Below are 27,648 nucleotides of genomic sequence, written 5' to 3' on the forward strand. Positions count from 1 at the left end.
TCAACAGGCGCCTGGTTCTGCTCTAGGTTTCTGTCTGTTACTCTGCTAAATATTGCTCAGTTGTGCTCATGGTGGATTAATGTTTGTTTTTTCAAAGTAATTATAAAAAATAATTATCAATTAAATATTTTCATAGTCCCAAAGATAGAAACGTTTTTGTACCTTTGCCATGATTTGACTGTATTAGATCCTCGTATTTTTATTGGAAACATGGTTCTCCTTTTGAACCTACTAATTAGTTAACTCCAATGTAAGCAGATATCCTAACTTATCACAAGAATACACATTTTACGTCATATATGATAAATAACCTAAGTTTTTTCGAGAAACAGTAACCGTATAATATTTTTAATCTGTTTTTTTTTTATTTTATTATTATTATTTTTTTTTATGTATAACACATTATCTTTTGAAAACGCCAAAGCATACGACGAATGTGAGATTTAATTTGGATGTTAACTCTGACTAATTCTGCACTATTATTTTGAAGGGAATAGCTTCATTACCGGTCTTAGCTGTCTCTGGATCACGTGACGCAGCTGAAAACGCAGCTAGTTGTAGCGGACTCCTCCTCCGTATTCACATCTCGTTGGCTGACTTTTATGGGGGACACACCCACGGTCTGTCCGCCGGTCTGGTGTACCGTTAACACCCTATGGTTAACACTTATATTCACATGATATTCACTATTCCCTATAGCCTACGTTTAATGCTGTCGTCATCTCCCGATACAGACTTCACTGGTTTGTGGTCCGTGCTTTATGAGGCAGGACAAAAGTCCCTCTGGTTCTTTGGTCAGTGGGCCTTCTGAACAGGTGAATCATGTGCTGCATTCATGTGCTGCTCGGATGGGCCAGTGATTTCAGTTCGGAAAGTCGGAATGTTGTAACAACAGCAAAAAAACAGAGTTGATGCTACGAAGAAGATATTTGTAATAGAATATAGGCTATATCATTGCTATGAAAACAACGAAAAACAGTTTAGCAGCTCCTGTCATTTGCAGCACACACAGACAAACAGCACACACAGATGGACTGATTATGTAAAGACAAACAAAAATCACATCATAAGAAGCAAACAGTAGAAAAGGCTCTGGAAAAGTGCAAGTCGTCCAGAGCAGCTGTCAGGTTCTAGAAAAGCGCAAGTAGTGCAGAGCAGCTGAAGTGGAGTGTTTGCTGTGCTTTCCCCACCTGGTAGGAGATGTTTTTGGACCAGGTGAGGTCAGCTGAAATGTAGACTCCCAGGAATTGAAAACTCTCCACCCTCTCTACCTCCTCTCCCTGTATCCAGAGGGCAGAATGTTCAGTGTGTCTTGTTTTCCTGAAGTCCACAATTATTTATTCTGTTTTTATTTGTGTTTAACTCTAGGTGGTTATGAAAGCACCACTGTACCAGATGTTGAACCTCTTTCCTGTAGGCCGTCTCGTTGTTGTCAGTTATCAGTCCTACTATGGTGGTATCATCGGGGACCTTGACAATGGTGTTGGAGGAGTGGATGGGAGCGCTGTCATGTGTATCTATATAACAAATTATAGGCTATTTGAGCAAATAGTTTATATGCAATAGGCAGGCTAGGCCTAGGTGAATTAATACAAAGTATGTTAACCATAAAAAAACAGATTTTCCCCCCCATTTGATGACGATTCTGTCTGCAAGTCGGACACCTAATTCTTTTCTGAGGGAACATGAATGCACCAATTATCACTGGATTAATCACACAGCAAATAAGTAAATTCATTTAAATTCTCAACAATTTCCCCCTCAGAGGGGTCAGTGGTCAGGGTGATACTGTGATACTGAGCAGCTTCTTGTGTAAGTATTCATTAGCTCGCACAGGCTATCTCATTAATGTAAGATTAGATTAGATTAGATATTGTATAGTCCACAGGGGGACATTTTTCTTGAGGAAAGAGTGCAGAGAAACTCACTATAAAAGAGCAAAACACAGACAATACAACAATAAAAACACATGAAATATTACTTAGTCAATTAAATGAAGGAGGATAAAATAATGTGATATGATACAACCACTTTAATTTTTTTTTTTAACTTCTTTATATGATAGATGATGAACATAGCCTAACTAAAAATTGTAATTGGTATTTTATAGTAAAAATAAAAGGAAACCAAAAGGATACAACTTTTGACCTCAGATACAGCCTATGAAATCTGTGTGAATGTAGTGGTAGTATTAAGTGAACTGGTTCAGCTATGTTTTTTGAGTGCTGTATTGATTGTCTGCTGACTCGATTTAGGTCAGCCCTGACTCATATTGACTGAATAAAACCGACAGATAGAGCCCCTACAATCTAAACAATTGTTTCTCTCGACAAGTGGATGTTTGATAGCAGCTCATATTAAGCTGGAGATATTAAGTGGTATGGCCGGGTTGAACGTGGCATAACAGACAGTGTGAGGTGAGTATTAAGTTGTTCTACATTTTTCCACTCTTAAAATGTCATTATAAAGCTCATAAAAACGAGCTGTACACTTGTTAACTGTACTTCAGATTATAGATGTTACAGCTGTTATCAGACATGTTTTTGTTTTAACACAATATCCTAATGTATTATCAGCCAGTGAAACTTTGAACTACTCTAACACAGAATACAGGTGTTGATATTGTGTTGTGTGTCTCTTCAACGGTATTGTTAAGCAACATCAGTTTCTTTATATTATAAGTGCCTTTATGTTAACCTGATTGTAATGCTTGAACATAGAATGCTGTGTATTTGCATGCTTATTTTCACATTGGTCATATAATCTCAAATTGTTGAAAATAAATAAAGACACAAGGTAAACCTATATTTTTGTGTGTAGGACATCAGATATGTATCCTTCAGTGAGTCATGTTTCCTGTCATTGAATGTAATTTAAAGTCAGCAATGTGCCATTAATCATACAGAAATGTCACGTTTAGTGTCAAAAAGAAAGAAAAAGAAGCCTGAATATCATCGATAATATATTGACTTACTCAACTTGTTTCTGACATGGCATATAAATTCATATTCAAATAGCTTTATCTGCTAGGAGCTTCGTTTGTTTAAAAGCATCTGTTTGCATACAGTTTACATACACAACAACGTACCACACACAAATCAGATTCAGTCTAACATCCATATAGAGGAGTCACCAGTGACGCTTGTAAAACTGTGTGTGTTGAAATATCTCATTCCAGCATTAGGTGGCAGTAATATCTCATAAGAAGCTGTACAATACGTTTCTCTCCTATCTCTGATCATTCTTCACACAATAGTCTCACGTTTTGGTCTTATTCCTGACTGATACATTTGTCCAATATTTGATTTCAGTTTTAGATCAAGGACGATGCTGAGCTGAATAAAACACAGAGATACCTCCAAAATATTTCAGGTGAATCTGACATTTACCTTGTCACCTCCCTTATCCTGCCAGAAAGGATAAAATACAACCAAATATAAAGTTCTGATCCTCATCATCGGGGTGTCTTTTAAAGGCTCCCCCAACAGTTTCTTCATCACACCTTCAATTTAGCCTTTGACTTCTCTTTTGGGTTCTTGACCTCCTAACCTTACAAACAGGATCTGTAAATCACTAACAGGTGCAGGTGGATGTGTGTGTGTGTGTGTGTGTTTGTGTGTGTGTGTGTGTGTGTGTGTGTGTGTGTGTGTGTGTGTGTGTGTGTGTGTGTGTGTGTGTGTGTGTGTGTTTGAATTTGTGTGTGTTCCCTGCTTCTCCTCCTCCAGGCCGGTGCATTCTGCGTTCACGAGTGATGTCGGAACCAGAGATTCATTCAGACAGAGAGGACGACTACAGGTTTCTCCACAGCATGCTGATGGAGAAGAAACTCCATCTGCTCTTTAAGGTCAACACACATTTGATTTGTGCCGTATTAATGCAAATCACAAAAAACAAAAGTCTGCAGATAGTATGTGCCCAAAATAGATGGTTTAATATTATAATACTGAGTTTTAAAAACTTTTAAAATACTCTATAACCGGAAAAGCCGGTATGTAAAAATACAGAGACGTTATCAACACAAATACAAATTTAATGAAAAGTAAGAATGTTTTATGTGCTTTTATCAAGAAAAGTGAATCCCTGTCAGTCACACTATTGATTCTAACCATTTACAGTTAATACATTAGTAATGCATTCACATGCAAGTGGTAGTTTAATGTCACAGTTCATCAAGATTGACTTCATTTAAACTACTATATTATATACACTACCTGTTAGTTATACTTATAACAGGGGTCATTATCTACATGATGATGATATTGTTAATAATTAAAAATTAATTAAAGTCATAATTAGTTTAGTCAATCTATGAAGTTTATACTTTTTTTTTTTTTTTTACAAAAAAAACAGGCTACATAAAAGAAGTTGTACCTGATTTAAAAATCAAAGCATTTATTGAGAAAAGTCATGAATGAGTATTTAGCAGTTCATTAATAAAGTTAATTATTATGTTACTGTTAACAAAAAAATGACGTGACAATTAATGATGTTCAATAATGATTAATAATGCATTCATTTTGTTATTTTAACATTAGTTTGTGTCAAATACAATCTGTTGATGAGATTTTTGGGGCCAATACTGATATCGAGATTGGGGAGAGAAAAAATCTGATGCCAATATCGGGTAATATCTTTCTTAGATCTATTTTGATCTGTAGAGACATATAGATATAGATATACACACTTTTATTTTGTTGATCCCTCAAATGCAGTTATCAAACACTTGTGGAAAAGATATATAAAGAAGACAAGATGGTCACTCAACTGGAAAGTATCTGTGCATGTTCGTGCATCACTGATTGACACTATGGAGTTATAAGGCTTGTTGTAATCTATAAAGCACTCTGCTGGTGACAGAGAACTGCTAGTGTAATCCAATGATACTGAAATGAAATGCTTATGACTGGTGAATAAATTTAGTAGTATCGGCGCATATCTGCAATAAAATTACCCGATATCGATCATCAATTGATAAGCTAATATCGGCTGATATTATCGGCTGACCGATTAATGGGTCGGGCTCTATTTGATACATTATATTTTGTATCATAGTTGATAAAACTGATTGCTTCAGGCGCTCCTTTGTGCCTACTGCCATCAGACTATACAACAGCAGTGGGTCCTAGTCTGTCCTGTCATCCTGTTTATAGTTGTAAATACATAGTATCTTTATTTCTATTTTTATTCCTATATTCTAAATGTATTAATACTCATATGCAAGTTCTTCTTGTTATCTTTTACTGCTGCAGCATTTGAATTTCCTCACTGGGGATCAATAAAGGACTATCTTATCTTATCTTATCTTAATAGACAATAACATTCATACTCTGATTAGATAAGTAAACGACTTATTGACAGTTGATAGTGGCTCACATTGAAACACTCGATGTTGTTTTAACTATTTGTTGGTGATATCCTAATGACTTGAAAGCGTAAAGAAGTTTTAACATCTTAAATTGATAGAGCAGACTTGTTTTTAACATAGACTTTGTTTGTAAATCATTTTAATGGTTGTTATAAAGTTTCAATTCCTGATATTGAGACCTTGTGAAATGTTTTTAAAATACTTTGTAACTTACTTTTAAATGTTGTTTTCAAAGCCGGTAAATAATCGGTCTTTGAACATCTGTAATTATTGGATGTTTTAAAAAGTTGCAGCCAAAACTCAGTAGTTTACGTCATAGTCCTGTTAACATTACAAGTATTTAAAAAAAAAAAAAAAAAAGCATTCTATTACAATAAATTGATGTTACCAGCAGCAGAAATATCAGTAGTAGCTGTTTTTGGATGAATAGTCAAAGTAAAGTAGAAAGGGTCTTTTTACTACATCAAAAAACTTTATTGTGATAGGCTTCTTCTTCAACTTGGCAGATCCATGAGCGTTTGAAGCGCTTTGAGGAGCGAAGCCCAGTCCCTGTCCAGGAGAACGCAGCGAGTCTGGCCTCAGACGTAAGTGACTCCCTCCAAACGTCTTTTACAGAAAGACACAGACGACAGTTTGACAGCAGGGGAAGCAGGGAGATGGATTTTCTTTTATCATTCAAAGTGATTCCTCAGATATACTGATGACTTTCCTGTCTCACAGAATCACAAGTGGAACGTACATCCTGTCTCATGTGTACTGAATGATGAAATGTTAACTCAAATCTCTATTACAGTTTGAAAGGCAGCGTTTCAGAGCAGATATGATTTTGTATGCGTGTGCCAGGAGTACGTCACAGACTGTATAGCCGAGCAAATGGTTGCTAAAATCATTTAGTGTGTAGTCTACACACTTAACATCAGATATAAGATGAAGTGACAGTAGAGAGTACTCCCACTGATGCTGCGAGTCTAGACCAGTCTCTATTCCCTCAGATATGCATCGTATTACATTTACCAGTCTTCATCATGTTAGCAACCATCGCTCCAATATTTCCATTTCATCCCACTGACTTCTTTCTAGTAGTATTCTTCTACATTCATTTCCTGATTTTTCCCCTCATATTCCTGGGCCACGTGTTAAAGAAGCATGTTCTTCTTACATTTTTCCTTTACTCTATACTTCCATCCTTTCACCAAAGTCCCTCTCCCATTTCACGGTTCTTTCCCTTAACTCTCCGGTTTCTCTCCTGTTGCACTCTTGTGTCCTTTCACTTTACCCTATCTAAGGCAAATTAAAGTACTTTATCAGAAGGGCCAGATTCAACAAAGAGTTAGGTGCCAAGGGGCAAATGAATTATCAATGTCAAACTGATAAAGCTATGAATACAAATGTGTTAACAATTACGTCCCGACCGATATGGGATTTTTTGGGCCGATACCAACCTTGATAGATAGATAGATAGATAGATAGATAGATAGATAGATAGATTGATAGATTTATCTGTCAGACTCTATTAATAATGCACATTTTTTATCCTGAAAGAGATTCTGCTTTAGTTAACAAAATGTTGGACATGTGTTTTTCAGTTTGACTCTCCCAAATCTCTTTTCTTTTTAATATTATGATTCACACAAATGATTAATCGCCTAAGAACAAAACTATTTTTAATTAAACAATGTATTTAACAAAAAAGAAGTTATGTATCTTAATGGACGAAAGCTTCATAATTATTATTTTTATTACTTCTTTTCAAATCAATTTTTTAATATTCAGGGCTAGATTGAGATTGTTATTTGGCCTGTTTTGGTCGTTGGATAGGGTTACCATTTTTATTGTTACTCCTGCCATGTTCCCATACTGTCTATCCATCCCTCTCCTCTCCATCTCCTTACCCTCTCCTCCTTTGCTCCAGATTCGGTTCGACAGCAACTCTCCGCCTGGCTTAAATCATCAGGACCCGCTGTTAGGGCCAAACCATGCGTCTGTTTCCCCTCAGAGAGGCTTCTGTTTGCTCACAGTGGAAACTAATGACCTTCATGCATTGTGTCTCTGGAGTGTGCCTCCACATCTTGAAGCAGTAGAAGTCATTACAGTGATCTGCTTGACAAGACGGGCGACTGCACACAGTCACTCTCCGCCTCTTCGCTTTCCGTCGACGGTCAGGGCTGCTCTGTTTTAGCTGTCGCTGCAGCTGCCGTGTAGCCTTGAACATTAGGGAGCATTTTTCCAACAGTGGCTAAATGACAAAAACCAAAGAGAGTTACATGTAACACAGAATGTTAACATCATGAACTGAAAAGCAAACTCCCGATGAGGTGAAGGGGTTGTTACAGAAATGACGACAGTAATGTTGACAGGTCACGCCAGTCGAAGTGGAATTTTACTCTTCTTGTACGTCTCTGCTTGTTTCTCTGTCTTTTTTGGCCAGTTACAGCGTATTACAGTAACCTCACCCAGGCCATGATATAAATGTATACCTCTAATTATCAAAAATCTAACCATCACTCCTTCTCTTTTTCTCTGCTTCCAGTTGGCCGAGGGGCTGATATACCAGAGTTGGAGAGATGAAGCCAAAGAACTGGTTGACCTTGTTTCTAAACCCCATTTTATGGTGAAAAGTATTTTCTTTCATGTTGATGTTTTCTTGTAACAAACTTACACGTGTGTGTTGACCATTACTCCTCCAGCCAAGTCCTTAGTCAAATTAAACTCCCTCATATTTGTACCGAAGAACTTTGAATTCTTAAAAAAATTTTTAATAGTTTTGGAAATGCTTGCTTCTCCTGCTGAGAGTTAGCTTAGTAAATTTACAACACTTTCATGTGTACAATAAATCCAAAGCTACGGCGAGAAAATAAATGACTTAATAACAGGGGAAATGATACATAAATAAAACTAGAGGGAAGCTGTGACCTGGCATGTCAGCATCTTCCAGAAAACAGCAACTAGCCACAAAGCTAGCTGCTGCCATATTATTTTTTACTCAGTTTTACATCTGCAGACGTTTGAATAAACTATCCAGTAAGTGTGTTATCATGATTTCAGTCAATTTGATTTTGACAATCACAGAGCAGATGAACCTCACCGGCACACTGAGGTCGTTGACCCCCGGGTTTGGAACCAATGACACTCAAGAAGGAGATGGATTATGTTGCTGAGCTAAGGACAAAAGACGGATCAATGACAGATTTAAATTTCTATTATTAATAATAATAATAATAATAATAATAATAATAATAATAATAATAATAAAGCTAACTTTGCTTTCTCAAAAGGTACAGACTAATATCTGTGAATAAACACGAAATACGGTCTTTGTATGAATGAAACAAACCAGATATAAAGCCTAAATAATAAACCCTAACCCTTACATTTCTTGTGATTATATGGGTAAGGGTCTGCAGGTCCATTGTATCCAAGTACCTAGTATAATTCAGGTCAAGGGTTTGGGAGGTGTGGGTGGGCAGATTTGAGACTTTGAGACAGATCTAGGCTTTTACTTCCTGTTTTCAGCTTTTATTTAACGATATCAAATACCACACAGACTTTCATGTGCTATCACTCTTGTCATCCTACATCTCTTTGCAACTAAATACATAATAACATTTCTAAACATGTCTAATAATCCCCTTACATCTTAATCCCTTTAATATTACTACACAAACAAATACACAGTCTCCAGTCTGTGCTTGATTCAGTTAGACTGAGCAGCGTTGGGTTTTGGGTCACTGAAGCAGATCACTTAATTGCTGTTCACATGGATCTTTTTTTTTGCTTCCTTGTACTTCAGTGCCTCAGCAGATCATTATAGTATAAGAAAACACCTCATGAATGGTGTGGTAACATGTTCAGTCACTCTTATTGAAACAGCTAACACAAGAGCAGTAATCTGAGCTGCTAATTCTCATGCTGTCATGCTCCATCGGAGCTATTCTGAAGCTGTTAAGACGCTCGAGCACATCAAATGTCTCGTAGTATTCTGTTTCCTACATTCTGCTCTTTTATGGGTCACACAAAGTGACAAATTTGTTCAACTGTAAATTGGATTCAACTTGATTTCACCTCATCATTCTGCCTGCTGAGAGGTGCTGACATCTTTTAACCACACTGGCACTGAAGCTAATCTACTCCCTAGTTATGTTTATTAGTGTTCACTCATGTAGAGGCCGAGACGACTCAATGCAGTTTTCCTTTTTTTCTGATCTGCTGACAGTCATATTTCAGACACACAAACACACACACAGACAGACACACACACACACACAGACAGACACACACACACACACACACACACACACACACACACACACACACACACAGTGTAGATTTTTCCAGTGAGCTGCAGGAGTCGTAGAGTTTCATAATGAGGAGCTGAGGCCCTCCGAGAACTAACAGGTTTGTTTAAACATTTTAATGACCAGTTTGTTCTTGGCTTAAATGCAGGAGCTCACACATACTTTTAAGAGACTCAAGGTTTAATATTCTGTAAATTAATGTTTGTTTTTTTGAAAATCTGTCTCTGAAAGTGGCCAGAGACACATTGCTCACGCGTTGGCAGTTTCTAAGCAGATCAACTGTTGACGGACCCGGGATAACAAGTAGACTAACTGACAGATGGATTGGCTGATTGTTAAAATTAAGCTGATGAGCAGATGTTCCCCTCCCTCATCTCCTTCTTTCTTATTACAGTACATTCCCTTTTATTGGATTTGCACTCTTGGCCAGAAGAGGACCGATCCAGAATATTGTTTTTCTGCAAACAAACCTGGAGTTTTGACTCTGCCAAAGTTCACAAATACTGAACTTAAATGAACTGTCTGGGCATTGATAGTCAGTCATATATCACTTGACAGTCCTGCTTTGGAGGGCTATATTTTTCCCAGACATGTGATGTTTGAGCCGAGCCAGTGTGACTGCAGACAGGCCGAGTTAGGCGTGTGTGGGGGGTTCCTTTCAGGTGGCCCACAGCCTGGCAGTACTTTAAAAATTATATTAAATTTGGAATATTTGTATGGGCAAAAAGTACGTTTTAGACCATGAAGAAAGTGCTGCATTTGGATTAAAATGCTTTAGTGAATGCAGGCCCACCAAACTTTTTGCTCATTCTCTAGTTAATCACCTTTACAATGTCAACCAGGATTTTGAGCTTAATACCTAAAATGTGACATTTAAACATGCATCTGTTTAAAGATACATTTGTTATTAAGTGAACTACATCAAGATACAGATTTCAACAACAACACACCAATTTAAATTTTGTTTGAACTGTCCCTCTTACTTTGAGGAAGATACAATCCCCAATGTCAAATCTAAGTGCCTTAATGCTGCTGACTGTAATTCCTTTTTTCATGTACAGAGTTTCCTGTTTGTCCATGACTCTGTAGCTCAGAGAGACTTTGAGCTCACTCTGCCACCCATACCTGATGACGTCCTGGACAGCGACGAGGATACAGTCAAATTTGTCAGTCTGTATAAAACCAAAGAGCCTCTGGTCAGTGAAAACACCATCACGCTTCAAATGAAAAGTAAAATTAAATGTACTGTATTTCCTGTTTAGCTTAACTCAAAAGCTCCACATTTTACAAAATACACTTCATTGACTTCTTACTGAGTGTAGAGTAGCAGGTCGATACACTTCCACTGTCATTTCTGTTCAGCGCTAATGATTACATGAGTTTAGCTTAGCACAGATAAGCCCCACAGACTGTATAAAACAATCTCATTGACGTCACTCATAAGTTTCTGAAGCATACTTTTGAAGCCCATTGAATGGTGGTCACCATTTTGAAATTGCTATCTCAACCCAACCCAACCAGCAAAGAGCTGGGGATTAGGCGGGCCATTGCTTCCTAGCAAACAGCTACAACGTGTCCCTCGAGTCACATCAGTGACGCATCTAATTATGCACAATTCTTATCCTTCATAAGAATCAAAACGGAGGAGTTCTAAGAAATAATGTGTCGATAAAGACGTGAACTATTCCTACCAAAGTCATTTTCTGTACCATGCTGTAAACATTACGTTTATTTCTGCTGTTGATATAAAGATTTTAGAATGGGTGTGTTTCTGACTTTCGAGACTTTTGGAGCTAGCCTCAAGTGGACACTTAAGGAACTGCACTATTTTATTCTTCCACATTGGCTTCATTTTTCAACACCGGAGGTTGCTGATTGTGGGACCCCTAGCCTGACCAAAGATATCATGTCCTATTGCAAGCTTTGCAGCTGTTCATACACATTCATTTTTCTTTTACTTTGGACCGAGGCAGAGGTAACATGTTTCTCTAGTTTCAAATCATTTCACTAAACCAAGATAATGACCTGCCAACTTGAGCCGTATTTTAATCAGTGTACATCAATCACTCCTCTTATCTAAATCTCACCAAATATGACAAACAGCAAAATGTTAAACTATGGCAAAAAAGTTTAAAACCTCTCCGGTAGAACGACTAAAAAACTGTGATAAATCCATGCAAAAATAAGTTTGAACCATTCTCACACATCATGACTCAGATAAACAAACTATGTCACTAACATGATCCTGTTTTTCACTCCATGAGAACAACTGACATCTGGCTCTGTAAATAGGAACAACTGTACTGTATGTCGGCCTGTTTCTAATTTGTTCTAGCTGTGTAATGTGCACACAACCTACACAAGTGTAGGTATTTCAGTTAAGACAACCGTGTAATAAGGCAACTACACTTATATGTATAATTTGTCCTGCCACAACATCTGACCAGCAGAGGCAGTTCAAATAAAAAAACACTATCCTGAGGTTTCTCTCGCGACTGGATTAATGTCATGTTGTCAAGCAGCGTGACTGCTAAAGATGTGAATGCCAAGGTGTAGCAGGTCTGCAGCTCTTGGACTGGATCTGTTCCTGCTGCAGCCTGGATCACCTTTGTGTCTGGACTGCTGCTCACTTTCCTCAACCAGGAATTTACAGAGTCAATTCTTCCACATCTTTGTTGCCATATATCTGTTGTGACACGCAGCATCATTTCAGCATTCATGTGTGTGTGTGTTTTGCACTGCTTTGAAATGGGTTGGAATAATTTGTCTTTTGTTTCTAAATCCCGAGGTCCCATATCAAACCTAGTATACTTGATACTACCTGACTGGTCTGCCTGATTCCACCTTAATCCAGGCCATTGTCCCTTATTTCTGGGATTTCCTGGATCAACAGAAACTAGACTGGAAACTAATCAGAGTACAAAGGCTACAAACCTTCGCCAAGGCTGCTAAATCCTTCGATTTTCTATTTCAATAACAAAATTCAGTTTGAAAAATGCTCTTGTATCTGCATGTGGATCAAGGTATCCATAAAATACGTATAGTGACAGACAGCTGCGAGGTGCATGTGCCAGATTGTTTTCCACTAAAGCAGGTCCAGCAGTTCATTAGAAAATATCAGAAATAATCAAAAATGCATTCACGCACACAGTTAAAATTCATTTTAGAAATTCCTGGATTCACATCAAAAGTAAGTATTCATTTCTTAGCATGTGACCTCAGTTTTCCACCAAATTCAATTGAAATTTTAGCGATATCTTGCTTACAAAGCGACCATCATATCCCCTGCAGCAAGATGAGTGAATCTTTTCTTTTAAATAGAATATGATCTTAATAAAATAGGAGCATCATTTACCCAATGATGGGATATTTTTTGCAGTGTATACTGTATGTGTGTATTTATATGTGTGTATTTGTCTTAGCTTTGAAAGGGGATTGTGCATGAGCACCAATAATGGAGAACATACTTTTGTATTGATCCCAACACTAGATTGGACGGGTGGCTGACCTTTTTCTGACATGCTCTCTTTGATTGATCCAACATGTTCTAGTTTTCCAGACAACAGAGTTACACCCGAGCGTGCGCTGATTGTAGTCATCTACATAAGATGCTCTTTCCATTGCGATTTGCTTCACATCAATAACATCTGTTGAACATAATGCTGATTTGGATAACCTTTTCCAGCGCTCTGTGTTTTACATGAAGGCAGCTGGCTGAATGTGTCCGTGCTGATACAAATAAGCTTCCCCTGGACTAAAGTGACTCTTAATATGTCTGCACTGTAATGAAATCAACATGTTATTTATTTTACTGTCCAAAACTTCAACCCTTGTTTGTGTGTTTGTCTTTCTATCACTTATTCAATAATCTCTAACCCCAAGGGGGCAACTATTAAGAGGGATAGATCCACTGGGGCGATTGTTGTGGCGAGGATCATGAGAGGAGGTGCTGCTGATAAAAGCGGTAAGCTGAAAAAGTCTTGTATGAAAGTTGTATCCATTCCTGTACCTTTAAATGAAGTTGTACTAGTGTGTGCATAACAGATGTGTTTGCTTTGTATTTACATTTGTATTTCCAACATTGTTAAGGCCTGATCCACGAAGGAGATGAGCTGAAAGAGGTGAATGGAGTCTCACTGGAGCACAAAAAGCCAAACGAAGTCCTTCCTCTTCTGGTCAGTCTCACCTCCACTGTTCAGTGCTTTCTTTTCAAATGTTTACCTAATTGAGTGACTGTTCCTCTTCTCTTTCTTTTCTTTTCTTTTCTTTTCTTCTTTTCTCTTCTCTTCTCTTCTCTTCTCTTCTCTTCTCTTCTCTTCTTTTCTCTTCTTGGCATTGTTTTTTACTTCCTATTGTCAGCAAATACAGAACGTTCACCAGTCCATCTATCAATATGAGAAATGTTGCTAAAACATGAGAAAACTTTTTTTTTTTTTTTTTTTTACTACTTCCTGCTGTGTAATAATTGTCATGGGATGTGAGGTGAAGTTAGTGCAGGAGAAGGATGGAGTATTTTGATGTTATTCACTTATGTGAACCCTCTCAGCGTGATTCTGAGTCACGAAAAGTTCAAGATATCCAAGATGGTTGGCAAAGAGAAGGTTTCATTATGTACATGACAACTGCACAGGTCGCTCACTGGTTCTTGTGATATATCATCATCACCACCTCCTGCTCCCCTGTGGAGAACGTTCCTAACTTTTTATCTGCTGCATTCACATCAGCTCGCCCTGAAAATTTTACTTAGGAGCTGGCATGAAAAATTAGGGGGTGAAAAATGTGGCTCTTTGCATTCCAGAATATCTCAGAAAATGTTCATGGCTTTTGTGTGTGTGAATACAGCATCCTGTAAAGCAATAACCACACACTTTGCTTAGGTCAGCATAAAGACAGCGAGAGGGCAACAAGGAACAAAAGAAGAAAAATAAAATACTTTCTTTTACACCTTTAGCACAACAAGTTTTGTTCGGATTAATTATACAAAGTAAAGTGGCTGGTAGGCTGTTGTTCTCATGTTGGGACCAAACAAATCTAGACATTTCCCCCGTGCTCTCGGTCTTTACGTCATATTATTGTTATCTAACTTCACATTTGCGCTATACGGCTGCAGAGAGGTATCATACGTCTCATCTAATTATCTCTGAGAAAAAAAGAAGAAGATTGGAGCAAGATTATTCCCCAAAGCTTCAGACTTGTCCTTGTGTCGTTCTTGTGCAGGATTGTTCTCAAGGTGAAGTGAAGTTCAAAATCATTCCAGCCTCATCCAGCGGAGAAATGTCACCACATAAGAAGAAGGTACAGTGAATGTAAACCATGCATAATCCGTGGCGTGTGTATTTTAATGTGAGCATGCAACGTTGCTGCATTTGGAAAGGCTACCCACATGGTTTCAGTAAAAAGGGATGAAATCAGTGGTATCTTGTGTGTTTGGTTTTTATTTTGTGTCTTTGCTACGATGCTGTAACTGCAGCAGCATGATGTCAGGGAGTACTTTTATAATATCAAAAAAAGACTGATCATTTTACACTTATCACATGTCTGGCTGCAGACACTCAACAATAACAATCTATTCACCTTATGTTTTATGTTGAAACATTGAATTTACAGAATCCTCTTTTGTTTCGATTTCTCCGACACTATCATCACATACATGAAGTGGATGTCCAAGATGTTGGAAACAGTTAGCGCAGGGAGCATTTGTAAAGGATTATGATGAATTACCTTCTTTCATCACGGTCATTATTCAAATATTTACACTAACATATGCTTAAATGCATCGGACAGGGATGTTGTTTCCAACGGCAGGATAGAGAAGGGGTTCCCTAGCTGAAAGACACGGACACTACTTGTTTTGTCTTTGTCAACTGCTAGTCGTCTTTTAAGGCTGAAACACTACAAAATACTCTTTCCTTAGATGTTCTTGCGGCCTCTTTTTGATTATGATCCTCTCGAGGATCCTGCGGTTCCCTGTAAAGATGCAGCATTGGGCTTTAAAAGAGGCGAAGTCCTCCAGATTGTCAGTATGGAGGATGACACCTGGTGGCAGGCCTGTCACCTCGGGGACAGCAGCACTCGGGCAGGACTCATCCCCTCCAAGCAGCTCCATGAAAGGTTGCTCATCTTGCTCCTCATTAATATCTTGATGACATTATGTCCAAATGCTGTTTTGATTTGTTGTTGTTTATTTTCCGCAGGAGAGTTGCACTACAGCGACCTAAAGCTCTGTTCAGGCCTCGACCAGTCAAACCACCAGGTGATGAGCCGACCTTTTCTCCATAAAATCAGCACACCTGAAAGGAGTAAAACCTTTTAACACTTTCCAATAAACACATTCGAGGTCCTTTAGTGCTGAGCTGAGAGGTGACAGGTCACGTCTCAAGATCAGGGTCATGGTTGAGCTCTGCTGCCCTGCTGTTGTACTCACTGCTTTTGTTTTCTCCACATGCTGCACAGATGAGGGGGAAGGTAATGTTTTTGTCTGTGTGAATTTGCTCTGGAACATTTACCTTCTGCATAATTCAAATGACATGAAAAACATGTACTTTTTTTGTTTTGGTTAGTCTTTTAAAGATTTATAGAGGTGTGTTATCCAAAAACAATAATAGTATTTCCTCAAATGCATCACATTACAAAAAGGGAGAGTATTCTGTTAAATGTTCCCTTGTTGTATCCAAGCAGGTTTTAAGTATCTGGCCTTCTACTGTGTGCTAGTTTCTCAATGACAATTCCTGAGAAGGGTAGTTCTTAATTTAAAAAAAAATCTTTTAATGTCATGACTTACCGATAAAACTATTATTAGAATTTCCAAAGCATATAGAAAGATAGATAGATGGATAGTTAGTTAGTTCATGTGGGTTTGATTCCATGAATTTCTAACTCTCTTCTCTTGTTTTTCCTTTTTATTTGATTGTTTTTCAGTCACAGAGGATGTAGACTACAGAGCTATATCCGGGATCCACATTGGTGAGATGTTGAACTTGTTACACTCAAAGTTTCACTGATACTGGGAAATACTGTTGATCTGTATGAAACAAGAAAGTAAAACTGCAGACATTTGGACTTTACAGCTCAAAACATGCATATAGTAAATATGTATTTATCTTTAACAGAGTAAAAACAGGGAAAAATTACACTGTAGTTTTATTCAAGTATAAATATTTATAAACCAGTTTTTATGGTGATGTAGTTTTGTGGTTTTAGGATTTGTGGGAGAAAACTGGAACAGCAAATGTGGTTTAAGTCTTTGCATTTATTCTATTGGTCTTGATCTCATGGATATATGATGGATATCAGCAGTGCAGGATGATCATATGGTTCATATGGGTGTATGCATTTCAGACTGATTATTCTTTACATCTGCTCCGCACAAGGTCATTACATATTTAGCATTTTATCAGTTCTAAGTCTCGACTTTAATTAACGTGCATTTCATTTGATCTCAGGCCAGCTTCCACCTCACGACATGGTTCAGACTCTGTGTTCCCTCTTTGTCTGGCATGTATTGTAAACTTACTGATGCTGCATGACTAACCGACTTCATGCAGAGTACTCAGTGAGTGAGATAGAGTAGTGCTGTGTGTGTAGATACACCAGAAAAGGCATTGTGAGGCACTTTCTTGTTGTGGGTTAGACTAGACAAATACCACCTCCTGTCCAATGGCTAAATTGCTAGAGCCACCAGACAGTTAGCTCCACCTAGCATAAATTTATCAATTAGAGGGATGCATTTCACCCCTGTAAAACAAAATGTATTGTTATTACAATCTTTTGTTTTTCGATTGAATTCACAAAACATAAGCATTGAGAGGCATCTTTTACGTTTTTTTTTGTAAGAGCAATTACTGTTTTCTTCCGCTTGCGAAGCTTTGCTCTAAGGTAGCTAACCTGTAGATTATATTTTAAAATCCCCTGTGGATTACAACAAAAAATCTAAATGTTATCTTGTCTCAGGCTTGTATTTTTTCATAATGTTTTGCGTTATGAAATATGTGAAAAACTGCATTAAAATCAATGTTCTTTCTCAACTTAAAACAAACATTTCTGATGATTCACGGTACTACAAGCTAACTCTGCCCTTATGACATTTTATGAAGTTAGCTTGTGATTAATCGTTCTATGAACGATGAGCAAACCACACTCATTTCTGCTTTGAAACGTTAAGCTAAAGCTGGCAGTTCACACTGTTAAGGGGCGCAGAGCAAAAGAGGAGCGCACACAAGCACAAATCACCAGCGCTAGGATTTGCTAGGAAGTTGCTAGGAGACCAAAACGATATTGTGAAAATAGTGAATCCTTGGATGCTGAGTATGTATCTGTCCACTATTAAGTAGAAAGCCCTGGATTTTCATTCTGCTGAGGACGAGACGAGCAACAAAAAAGAGGAGGGTGTGGGTTCATAAAATCTTCAGGGCATGACTGGATTTGGGGGAGTTCAGGCTCGTCCAGGAGCTACAGCTTCATAATGGCCGCTTCAAAATCGCAACACACATTTTTACTGCTTTTTTCAACACACCTGGTACACCAAAATTGTACAAAATGTCTTTCTAATCTTCTTAGTTTTTATTTTTAAGCTAAGCTAAGATAATCAGATCTTAAAGCCACAGATAATAAAATACACAAAAATCAAGATCTAATTTTGTCTCCCCATGTTAGTGAGTTTATTTCACTGTAAAAAATGTATTTGAAAAAAGTTAATATCTGAATTACTAAGATGTACCACAAGCTAACAATTATCATGTGTGTGCATTTGATAGCCATTAGCAGAATTACTAGCTAACCTGCTTTTAAATTTGAATGTTTCTGTCAAAAATTGATGTTTAAATTTAACGAAGTCCATTGGACTTAAAGAATAGCCTAATATAAAACTCCTTCAAACACTATCCTATATACTGTATATATACACGTCCCTGAAGTTAAGGACAATCTTTTCATCAGGGCACTAATGAAGAAAAGTCATAATGGAATCAATTTGTAGTTGTTTTTCCAGATTGTTGAACTATTTCTTCTGATGTCAACACTGAATTATGATGTGCCTCATGAATGCCCTAAAAGATCTGGTTCTGTATCTTATAATCCTGGCATGAAAGGCTCAGTCGCATTTTTTACTGCATGTCACTCTCTTCTCAGGCTTATCTCTTGTCTATCCATTTTTTCATTCATTCCTGTAAGAAAGAAATCTCATGTAGCCTTGCCAAAAAAAGAATAGGTTTTATGGATGAGAGCACTGTGACAGAGGAGAATTTCACTGCCAACATTACTTTAGATTGACAGTGTTTTCCTCTAGATCATAGGAGAGGATTTTTCCTTTACTGTCTTACATTGGTTTGTTAATCACCTTTTACATTATAAGTGAAATCATCAGTACATTTCTCATGTAAACAAAATGTTTTAATCTTCAATCATACGGCCCTATTTCTTAGAATGAGCCTGGAGAGGAAATGGACAGATTTGCTTACAAAGTGAAATTGCAGCTGACGTCAAAGAAAGCCTGGCAGCATCACTTAGCAGCAGTTAACTTCATAAAAGAGAGCGTGCCTGCCAAGCCAGGCCAGACCACAGTCGCATGGCAGACGATTGCTGTCAGACGGCCTTCAAGCGTTGTATGACAGGCTGTGTTGTCATCTCATAACGGGGGTTTGTGTTGCTTATTGTAGTTCTTTGGTGTTGATGGCTTCTTAAATGGTGTTGTAATCTTTTATTCTGCCTCTCTTTACAACTGCAGCCCTCCCCTCTTTCTGTTATAGTCATTGGTGTTTTTGAAAATGGTTCTAGATTTCCCACTTTCAATCATGTTAAAAGGATGTTGAATCATGGAATTAAATTAAGTGCTTAAGTAATTAAGCCTCACATTTCTGAAGAGATTATTAACATATTAAGGTTTAAAAGTTATCCAATAGGTTTGATAGATATACAAAACTGGTTTATTCAAAACTAAGACTAGAGCAGTGCATGTAACACAGTGCTTAACAAAAGTTATTGGTCCAGTCACTGTAAGGATAAAATGTATTAACGTAAAAATAGTGGAACCTCTAGGCCCAAAAGTATTCTGGTTTCTGTAGTTCAAGGGGTATCCACTACAAGCTTTTCAGAGTGCTTAGCCTGCATGAAAACAGTCCTAGTAGAGAGCGAAAAGGGGAGACACAACCAGACATAATGCAACTCCAGGTACCAGCAACAGTCATCTTACGACGTTCTCGCTTCTCGCTGGTTGTAAACAATGGCAACTCACAAGTAGGGAGACTTGGCCAGACGTCCGTTCCCATGACCTGCTGGCTACACTGAAAGCCTTGAAAAGTTGGTGGCTTGGAACAGAGGCTACATCATCGTCACAGGATACCTGATGGGTTGTGAAATTGCAGTTGATGAGATAAGTCAGACAATGCAAGTTTAATGAAGTGATATCCCTGCAGCTGTGGTCTTTACAGTTTAAAAAAAAAAGCCTAAGTCCTCTTTGTCCAAGACAATTACATAACCAAGTGAAAATGGGTTTGAGTCAGAGACAAGACTGAGATATTAAAGAGGTCTTGAGACTGCTCTTGAGACCAAGGCAAACCTTCAGTACTACAACAGTACTTCATTCGCCAATGATAGGGCCAGATATTCTGTTGCAATGCAGCGATGCAGGTCTGTTAATAGGAGGAAACTCTTTGGTTTTTACGCAAGAAACCTGACTGGTCTAAGATTGCCTCTCTGTTTTTAGCTGGTTTAAGAAGAAGCTTTCGGCTCGGGAGAAAGAGTAGCTGGGCCAGAGAAGCAGCACGGGCCAAGAGGTGGAGCACAGGCATACACAGAACATGTACTGCGCCTACCTACATAGAGGTGATCCCACACTACAGAAACCCCACGGACAGACACCGATTGGTCGCACTGGTTGGTATGTATGAGCTAAACTGAAGGAAAAAAGCAAATTCCCATCTTGTACAATTCAAAAAGCATGTTTGACTGGTTCATTTGCTGTTAGCCAGTCCAATATATAACATTGTTAAGAAAATACTCTTAAGAAAATACGACATTTTGTGGTCAGTTGTGTTCTGTTTAATGTTATCCCACTGCTTTCCTTTGTCCTCAAAATCAAAATAACATGATCCTATTCATTAAAGGACAGCATTATTGAAGCTGCATTTGATCAAAAGAAAAAGTATTGCATTGATGAAGATTAATGCTTCAACTCTTGAGTACATGAACAATTATTTCCCATCAAAACCACGTAAACACTGTCAAAAAACTCTACGGCAGAATATATTATGTTCTCTTCCGTTACTTTGTGGCCCACCCCAAATTCAGTTCTCTGCCAACCCTGCAGGCCTGCTCTATGTATTTTTTGAGCTATATCTCTCCCCAGGGAGTTTTACATTTAGTCTTTTTAATGTCAGATTATGATGCAACTCCTGGTCACCTGTGACTGTGGGTTAATGGAGAAAGTAAAGTAAAGAAAAGGGGAAAATAGTAAAACTGGAAGGCTGAAGGAGAGACACGTTGAGGTGCAAAACAAGCCCAGATAGTAAAGAGATGAATGATAGATGAATGGAGAGAAAGGGACGGATGGATTATGAATAAGACCCCTTATAATGTCAGCCAAGTTCTCTGTCATCAAACTAGAACAGTAAAGACAGCCTGGATTTACATTTAAACCTCCTTAATTGCGTTTGAGCTCACCCTGACTCTGCAATACATTTTACTGTCTGCTGTAAAGGCTCTTCATTGACTGAAGTTCATTATTAAGAATATTCAGCTTACTGGTGATGAGATCCTGGGACAGGAAAACTGTAGATTGCCTGCAGGATAATGTCCGACCATGAAGGTTAGAAACATAACCTTCATTTTGACTTTAAAGCTCCTGTGAGGAGTTTTAAGCTGCTTATAAAACAAACTCAAATGAACACTGATGCCACTTAATGACCTACAAAAGCGAAAGAGAACATCAGCATAAACATTGACCACTTCTTTATTGCTGTTTTTTGCAGTCTGAAACTGCTGCAGGGGGGTAGGTGTCAGATGAGCTGGTTTACAGCACACACTGTAGAAACCTTTATTTACATTTTCCACAGCAAAGATTCACAGTGAGCAAAACAATTATTGATACTTTAACACATTTACAGGGCAAAATTAGCAATGAGATCTAATGTACCACTTTGTCTACAGGGGGCGCCACAATCAACACAAAGGAAAATTTCCTCAAAGGAGCTTTAAATTGAAAAAAAAAAAAAGACCGTTATGCCCCAGAAAAATTGGTGGCAGTGACCTCTTTCAGACATACAGATTGAGCAAATGTAAAAAAAAAAAAAAAGAAGAAACGTCCGAGAAAGTTGCCAAAGAGCCCTCCTCTCCAGTTCTGTGGAGCAGCTGTGGAGGACATCAGCAGTGTTAGAGCGCAGAGTCCATAAACTTGATATTTTGTAATGTATTGAGCTCATGCAAGGCTGTGATGGAAAAGGCAGGTATGTCAGGAATCCTACTTTGAGACGGCGCTCCATTAGAGTCTGATGCAATCTCATGGTGCACAAACCTGAAAATCCCATATGCTACAGAGTATTGGAGTGTGTATATTGTTGCTCCATCCTGTGCATCCTACACTTTAATGACACTGATACTGTGTGGCTTTGCAGATGTCACATTTAGATGTGATGCTATGGATTATCCAGAGGACAGGGGAGTGTTTTACATTCAGTTTAGTGAAAAAAATAATCATTTTCAGACTAAAATCACGCAGAAATCAGACCTCTGTCTCGCTGACTCTCTCTCACTTCTTCTTCTCAAATGATAAAGACAGATGTGTCACCAGATCACTAAGCCTATTCGATGTTAGACTTGTCGTGAGGAAAACATTAGTGATTTTGATCTTGGTCTCCAGGGCCTAGCGGCGTTGGCGTAAGTGAACTGAAGAGGAGGCTGCTGATATCCGACCCTGACCACTATGGCGTCATGGTGCCGTGTAAGACAGACATCCAAAACCCTCACCTTTACCTCTTGAACCTAGTAATGGTTTCTCCTCATTGAAATCTGTATCAGTCCCCTGTGTTTTTCTCTTTAAGACACCACACGTGAGAAGAGGAAGAAGGAGAAAGACGGAGTGGATTATCATTTTGTATCCATTCACATGTTTGAAGAGGATATTCTCAATCAAAGGTGCTGTTTCTTAAGGTTTCCATTCCCAGGATGTTAAAAATAGTCCCACTGGTGTTGTGTTCACTAACTCTTCCTCTCTACCCTTTTATGAGGGTAATGTCCTCCATTTCTAGTAGTGCCTGAGTACCATTTTGTGCTGTCTTATTCTCTTTCCTGTCGGTTTCGGTTTCTCTCTTCCAGGTTTATAGAGTATGGGAGACACAAAGGACACTACTACGGTACTAGTCTAGACTCTGTGGACAGAGTGATGGCTGAGGGCAAGGTGTGCCTCCTGTATGTGCACCCTAGTGTAAGTATCATTTCATCAGAGAAGCTAATTAAATGTGTTTTATGTAGCCAACTAAATTTGGATGAATTTCCAAGAAGGGCATATTCTAGCCAAAATTATTCATGTGTTCCTGGTAAATCATTCAACCTAATAGTTTTCATCAAGTGACTTGTGAATGTTTAAATAATAAAAAAAAATAAAGTCTCAGAGGGCACCACTTCAGTGTTAGGTTCCTGGCAGCAGTGCTTCCAATTGACCAGGTGGTCCATCAAACACGGAATTGGCAGTAGTGCATTTTGGGAAGACAGTGTAGGATCTGATGCTACCAGTTAGTTGAAGTGCCTGAGTAAGGATAAAAAGCATTTACATTTACATGTGGTGCACCCTTACAATTAAGGTCCACACTTACAAATTAGGACTTGGGACTCAATGGTGTGTTTAACACTGTACTGAAGCTCAGGCATCAACTATACCTTCACAAAAGACTATCGTCAGCAGTCAGTATTTGCGAGTGATCACATTTGACTTTTGTGTCCAGACATGACCAACATGTCAGCATGGCTTATAAGTGGTGAAGATGGAGGTGTCGGTAACTACAAAGGCTGGTGATGCAGCTAACAAACACGAGAATTACAGCAGCTGTATTGTTACTTGGTGGTGTAGGACTTGACAATCTCAGCGACAGAGTAGGATCAATGTTATTTTTCAATCTGGATTAGACAATGTTTGTTATGCGTTGTTAAACGAGTTATTAAAAAAAGAGTATAAATGAAAATTTTAGCATCAGATGTTCATCAGTGGTTATCCAAATTTCAACCACTGACTTAAATCTGATTGTGCAAAATGAATATATCATCTGATTTTTTTTCTCTCCAAATGTTCTGAAACCATTTGAATTGAACCTGGATCTGACAAAACGCAACGTTTGGCCAACGGTCTAAACAAGGCCCATGTGTATTGAAAGAGGCACATACTGTTCTTTACCCTCCTCAGGTCAATGCAGGGGGAATTAAATGAAGAAATGGAAATCAAATGAAAAACAATAAAATAATAAACATACTGTATCATTTCTGTTGTACTCTATTGATCTGTTGCATATTACAGCCTGCACATTATTAAACAGCATGGAAAGTAATCCCTCATGGTTCAAAGTAAGAACGTTTTTAAATCAATTTAACCAATCTTCAACATTCCTCAGTTGATTGCAATCTCTAAGATTGTGGAAATGTACTGTCAGATTTCAGTCAATGTTCAGAACTAGTTTCTGTTGGTTGAGCCAGATGAAGAAGATGATATTAATACTTTTTACTATTATATGCTACTTATTGTACCATTAATAATTACTTCTCCATTTGTCTAACCTCTGTATGTTTGTGGTGTCACATAGCCTAGCAGTTATGTCGTGCCCCATGTGCAGACGCGTCACAGAGGCTGTGTTTTCAAATCCAATCCTGATCCTTTGCCGCATGTCATACTCCACTCTCTATCCTAATTGTCGTCATTTTCTAAAGGCAAAATTGGGTCCCAAAAAACTCTAAAACCTCCTCCTGTTTTTCTTTGCCACAATAGAAAATAAAGCATGTGTACACGTCTGAATACAAACCCTACGTGGTGTTTGTGAAGCCCCCGCGCATCGAGGAGCTACGCCTCACCAGACGGAGAGCTAAATTCATCTGTGACGAAGAGGACAAGAACTCAGTGAGGATCTTCTCAGTAAGATAAAGTTGAACACAAAAACACACTGAACACACCAGGTACATGTGTGAAGTCAGGTGCTTGTTCCATGTCTTGTAACATGCAGGGCGGAGTGAGGTTAAACGCAGTGGTACACCCACCTTACACCCATAGAAAACTCCCTTACTCACCCCCACACCTTACCTTACACATGGTTGACCCTGTGGTTTGCCTTTAAGAGACATTTAAGAGACAGGGGAGTTACAAGCTGCTTGGTGGGTGGCTTCTTGTTCCATAACTTAACATGTAAGTGAGTGAGGTGTTCAGGTGTCTCCAAACAAGCAGGATTTGTTTGATGGCTGACATATTTCAGACATAACAAAAAGATGCCAGATAACTCTCATAATCCCCATCTGGCTTCCCACTCGCTGTTTGACCCGTACTGCGCATGTTGCCCTTATTAAACCCACCAGGTCACACACCTGGTTTGCAGCCTGGATGGAGTTTGCCCACTGCTAAAGACCATACCCCTTAGATATTTTGGAGCATATCTTTCAGGGCTGTGCGTTCAACCCGTACTACAGCTGTTGTAAAAAGTCCCGCTCTCCTTGACTGACTCCTTGAGCATGTAACAACATTTTATGCCTCTGTATTTACAGTTGAACGGCCATGTGATTCCGTTCCATGTTGTGTTAGGATACAGTATGTGCAGATTATGGAGAAAAGACATAGGAGTTTTTTTTTTGTCAGCATATGGTCAGACTTCAGCTGCAGTATTTGTTTAAGCCCCTTTCACACACTGCACTCCTGAACCTTTCCTGACATTATCCCATTATAGGTGCATGTGCAAACAGAAATGGCTGAATCTGTTCCTTTAAAGTCAGGGTGAGTTGATGTTTGAACACAGCAGGTAATAGTCAGGAACATTTATTGCAAACAAATGGGCAGCACAATGAAGGGCACGGTTAGCTCTTGCACATAACGTCATAATCCAAAACATGCATGACTTTATGTTATCATGGAGCGTGCTTAGTTTACAAGACAGGCAGACTAAAAAAAAAAGTTTTAAGAAAGGAACGTGTGGTCAGTCCGCGTCCACACATTGGAAAATGACACAGAAAAATATGACTGCATTTTTGGACTTTCTGGCTTATTTGTTGTCATTTTGTTAAATCCATAAGGATTTCTTGAAAAGGGAAACATGGTATCGATTATAATTCATGTCCTTTTTTTTGTGCCCGTGTTTGTGCCGTGCTGAAGCACACCTCTTCCTTCCAGGCCAGGGCCAATGAAGTGTACCGTGCTTGAGCACAGAATGGAGCACTCACAAAGTCCAACTAACTGGACGTGCTTGGGCACGGTACAGATTGCCTAGTGTGAGTGCAACCTTTCATGCACCACCCCCTTCCCCATCAAAACCTAGTATTTCATCTGTGTTTCATACAAGTATTTCTACTTGGGAGAACACATACAAATCTCCCACTGTAAATTACATATGTGAAAATCTACATCTGACCATTTTTGGACAGAGATTGTCTGTGTTCTTAAGACTAACTATAGCTTTTTTCACATATGCACTCTTGAAAATGTCTAGAAAAACTGCCCCTGAAATCCTCCTGAGTTGGTTGTTTACTCATAGCATAAATAGCATAACATAAATGTAACATCATGTTTCTAAGGGTTGTTTATCCTGGTTTTCTTGTGTCACAGGAGGAGGATTTTAAGGACATGATTGACTCAGCTGAAACCATGGAGAGCCAGTGCAGTCACTTGTTTGACAAAGTGATTGTTAACGGTGATATCGCTGTGGCGTTCCGAGAGCTGAAGGCCGACCTAAAGAGGGTGGAAGAGGCAGACGTGCAGTGGATTCCTGCAGAGTGGATTTGCCCCTCTTCTCCAACAAAAGCACGGAGAAGTTGTGGCTATTTGGGTGGCTGGATTTGAATTTTGAAACCAGAAAAAAAAGAGCAAAACAAAAAGAATTGTCTTAATTTCTATTCATAAACATTGAATTTCTATCATATTTTGTTTTCCATTTGTAATTAAGTCCTGCAACTACCACAGTTTTCCATAGTGTCCCCCGGTGTGTATAGAATTAGGCAAACAGAATCCATCTCTCTCTCTCTCTCTCTCTCTCTCTCCCTCAGTTTGTCTTAGAGCCAGTTTTTCTGCTGGCATCAAGCTGAAATAACGTCGACTCACAGGATGGAGGAGACGAAGAAGTAGGGAAAAAAGGAAACTCTCCAGAGTTTGTGGCTGAGTGTAATCGTCCCCTGCCAAGTCGCAAACATCAGCATGTAATTATTCTGACAGCTGCTGCACTTCAATTAACTGTAATGTACACCAGAGAAATATTATTAGTAGCAGCCAGGGAGACATGCTGCCAACAACAAGCTGAACAAAATAAGGACAGACAGAAGATAACAGTCGATTAAAGACTGTGTAGGAAAGAGGAGGAAAACCTGTTTCATGGCTGCTTGTTTCAGGATTGTACACAACGGGGGCGGGGGGCTCTCAGTTTCCCTCCGGCGAGATAAAAAGTACAATCTCAGGTGCCCTTCCAATCAAGGTTGAAAATGTACTTTTTCGCCCACCTGCCACTGTGGCTGGTGGATTTAAAAATTAACCAGCCAATCTTGTTTTTTTACCAAAAACTTTACTTTAACCAGTAGCATAATGTAATGATGTATAATATTATAATCAACGCTTATATTAATAGGGTATTTTATGGAAGGAAATGCTTCAGCTATTAAAGAAGGAGGAGAGGCAGGATAAGCAATTGTTGTTTTAAATTATATGAGCCTGAGAGGGTCATACAGGTTTCTGCTGGAAAAAGTGAGTTATATTTGGTGCTCATGCATAATCCAATCTTAACGTATGACAACACCCTTCACCACTCTCTCTCTCTCTCTCCACCCCCC

General features: G+C 38.7%; 1 protein-coding gene across 2 annotated transcripts; it reads left to right on the plus strand.

Annotated features, from left to right (window-relative positions):
• The first annotated feature begins 2,221 nt into the window (after nucleotides 1-2,221).
• LOC132978937 (MAGUK p55 subfamily member 7-like) lies at nucleotides 2,222-27,510 on the plus strand. 2 transcript variants are annotated; one of them, XM_061044313.1, is made up of 17 exons: nucleotides 2,222-2,417; nucleotides 3,726-3,844; nucleotides 5,872-5,949; nucleotides 7,896-7,976; nucleotides 10,722-10,856; nucleotides 13,543-13,624; nucleotides 13,750-13,835; nucleotides 14,878-14,955; nucleotides 15,575-15,771; nucleotides 15,855-15,913; nucleotides 16,579-16,623; nucleotides 20,360-20,533; nucleotides 22,511-22,591; nucleotides 22,692-22,785; nucleotides 22,966-23,074; nucleotides 24,623-24,766; nucleotides 26,438-27,510. In XM_061044313.1, the coding sequence occupies exons 2-17, from the start codon at nucleotides 3,752-3,754 to the stop codon at nucleotides 26,669-26,671; spliced, it is 1,770 nt and encodes a 589-aa protein (XP_060900296.1). In that variant the 5' UTR covers nucleotides 2,222-2,417; nucleotides 3,726-3,751; the 3' UTR covers nucleotides 26,672-27,510. The 2 variants fall into 2 exon arrangements, with proteins under 2 accessions (XP_060900296.1, XP_060900297.1); XM_061044314.1 differs by lacking the exon at nucleotides 2,222-2,417 and having other exon boundaries at nucleotides 2,454-3,844.
• Nucleotides 27,511-27,648: the final 138 nt, after the last annotated feature.

This window comes from Labrus mixtus, chromosome 8 (assembly GCF_963584025.1).
Source record: "Labrus mixtus chromosome 8, fLabMix1.1, whole genome shotgun sequence".
Taxonomy (NCBI): Eukaryota; Metazoa; Chordata; class Actinopteri; order Labriformes; family Labridae; genus Labrus; species Labrus mixtus.

Bases quoted from the DNA above. Each gene is read 5' to 3' on its own strand.
- LOC132978937 (XM_061044313.1), top strand. From the start codon at position 3,752: ATGTCGGAACCAGAGATTCATTCAGACAGAGAGGACGACTACAGGTTT. The intron at 14,956-15,574 runs GTACAGTGAATG...CTCTTTCCTTAG, and splicing joins TGTCACCACATAAGAAGAAG to ATGTTCTTGCGGCCTCTTTT. The intron at 24,767-26,437 runs GTAAGATAAAGT...CTTGTGTCACAG, and splicing joins ACTCAGTGAGGATCTTCTCA to GAGGAGGATTTTAAGGACAT.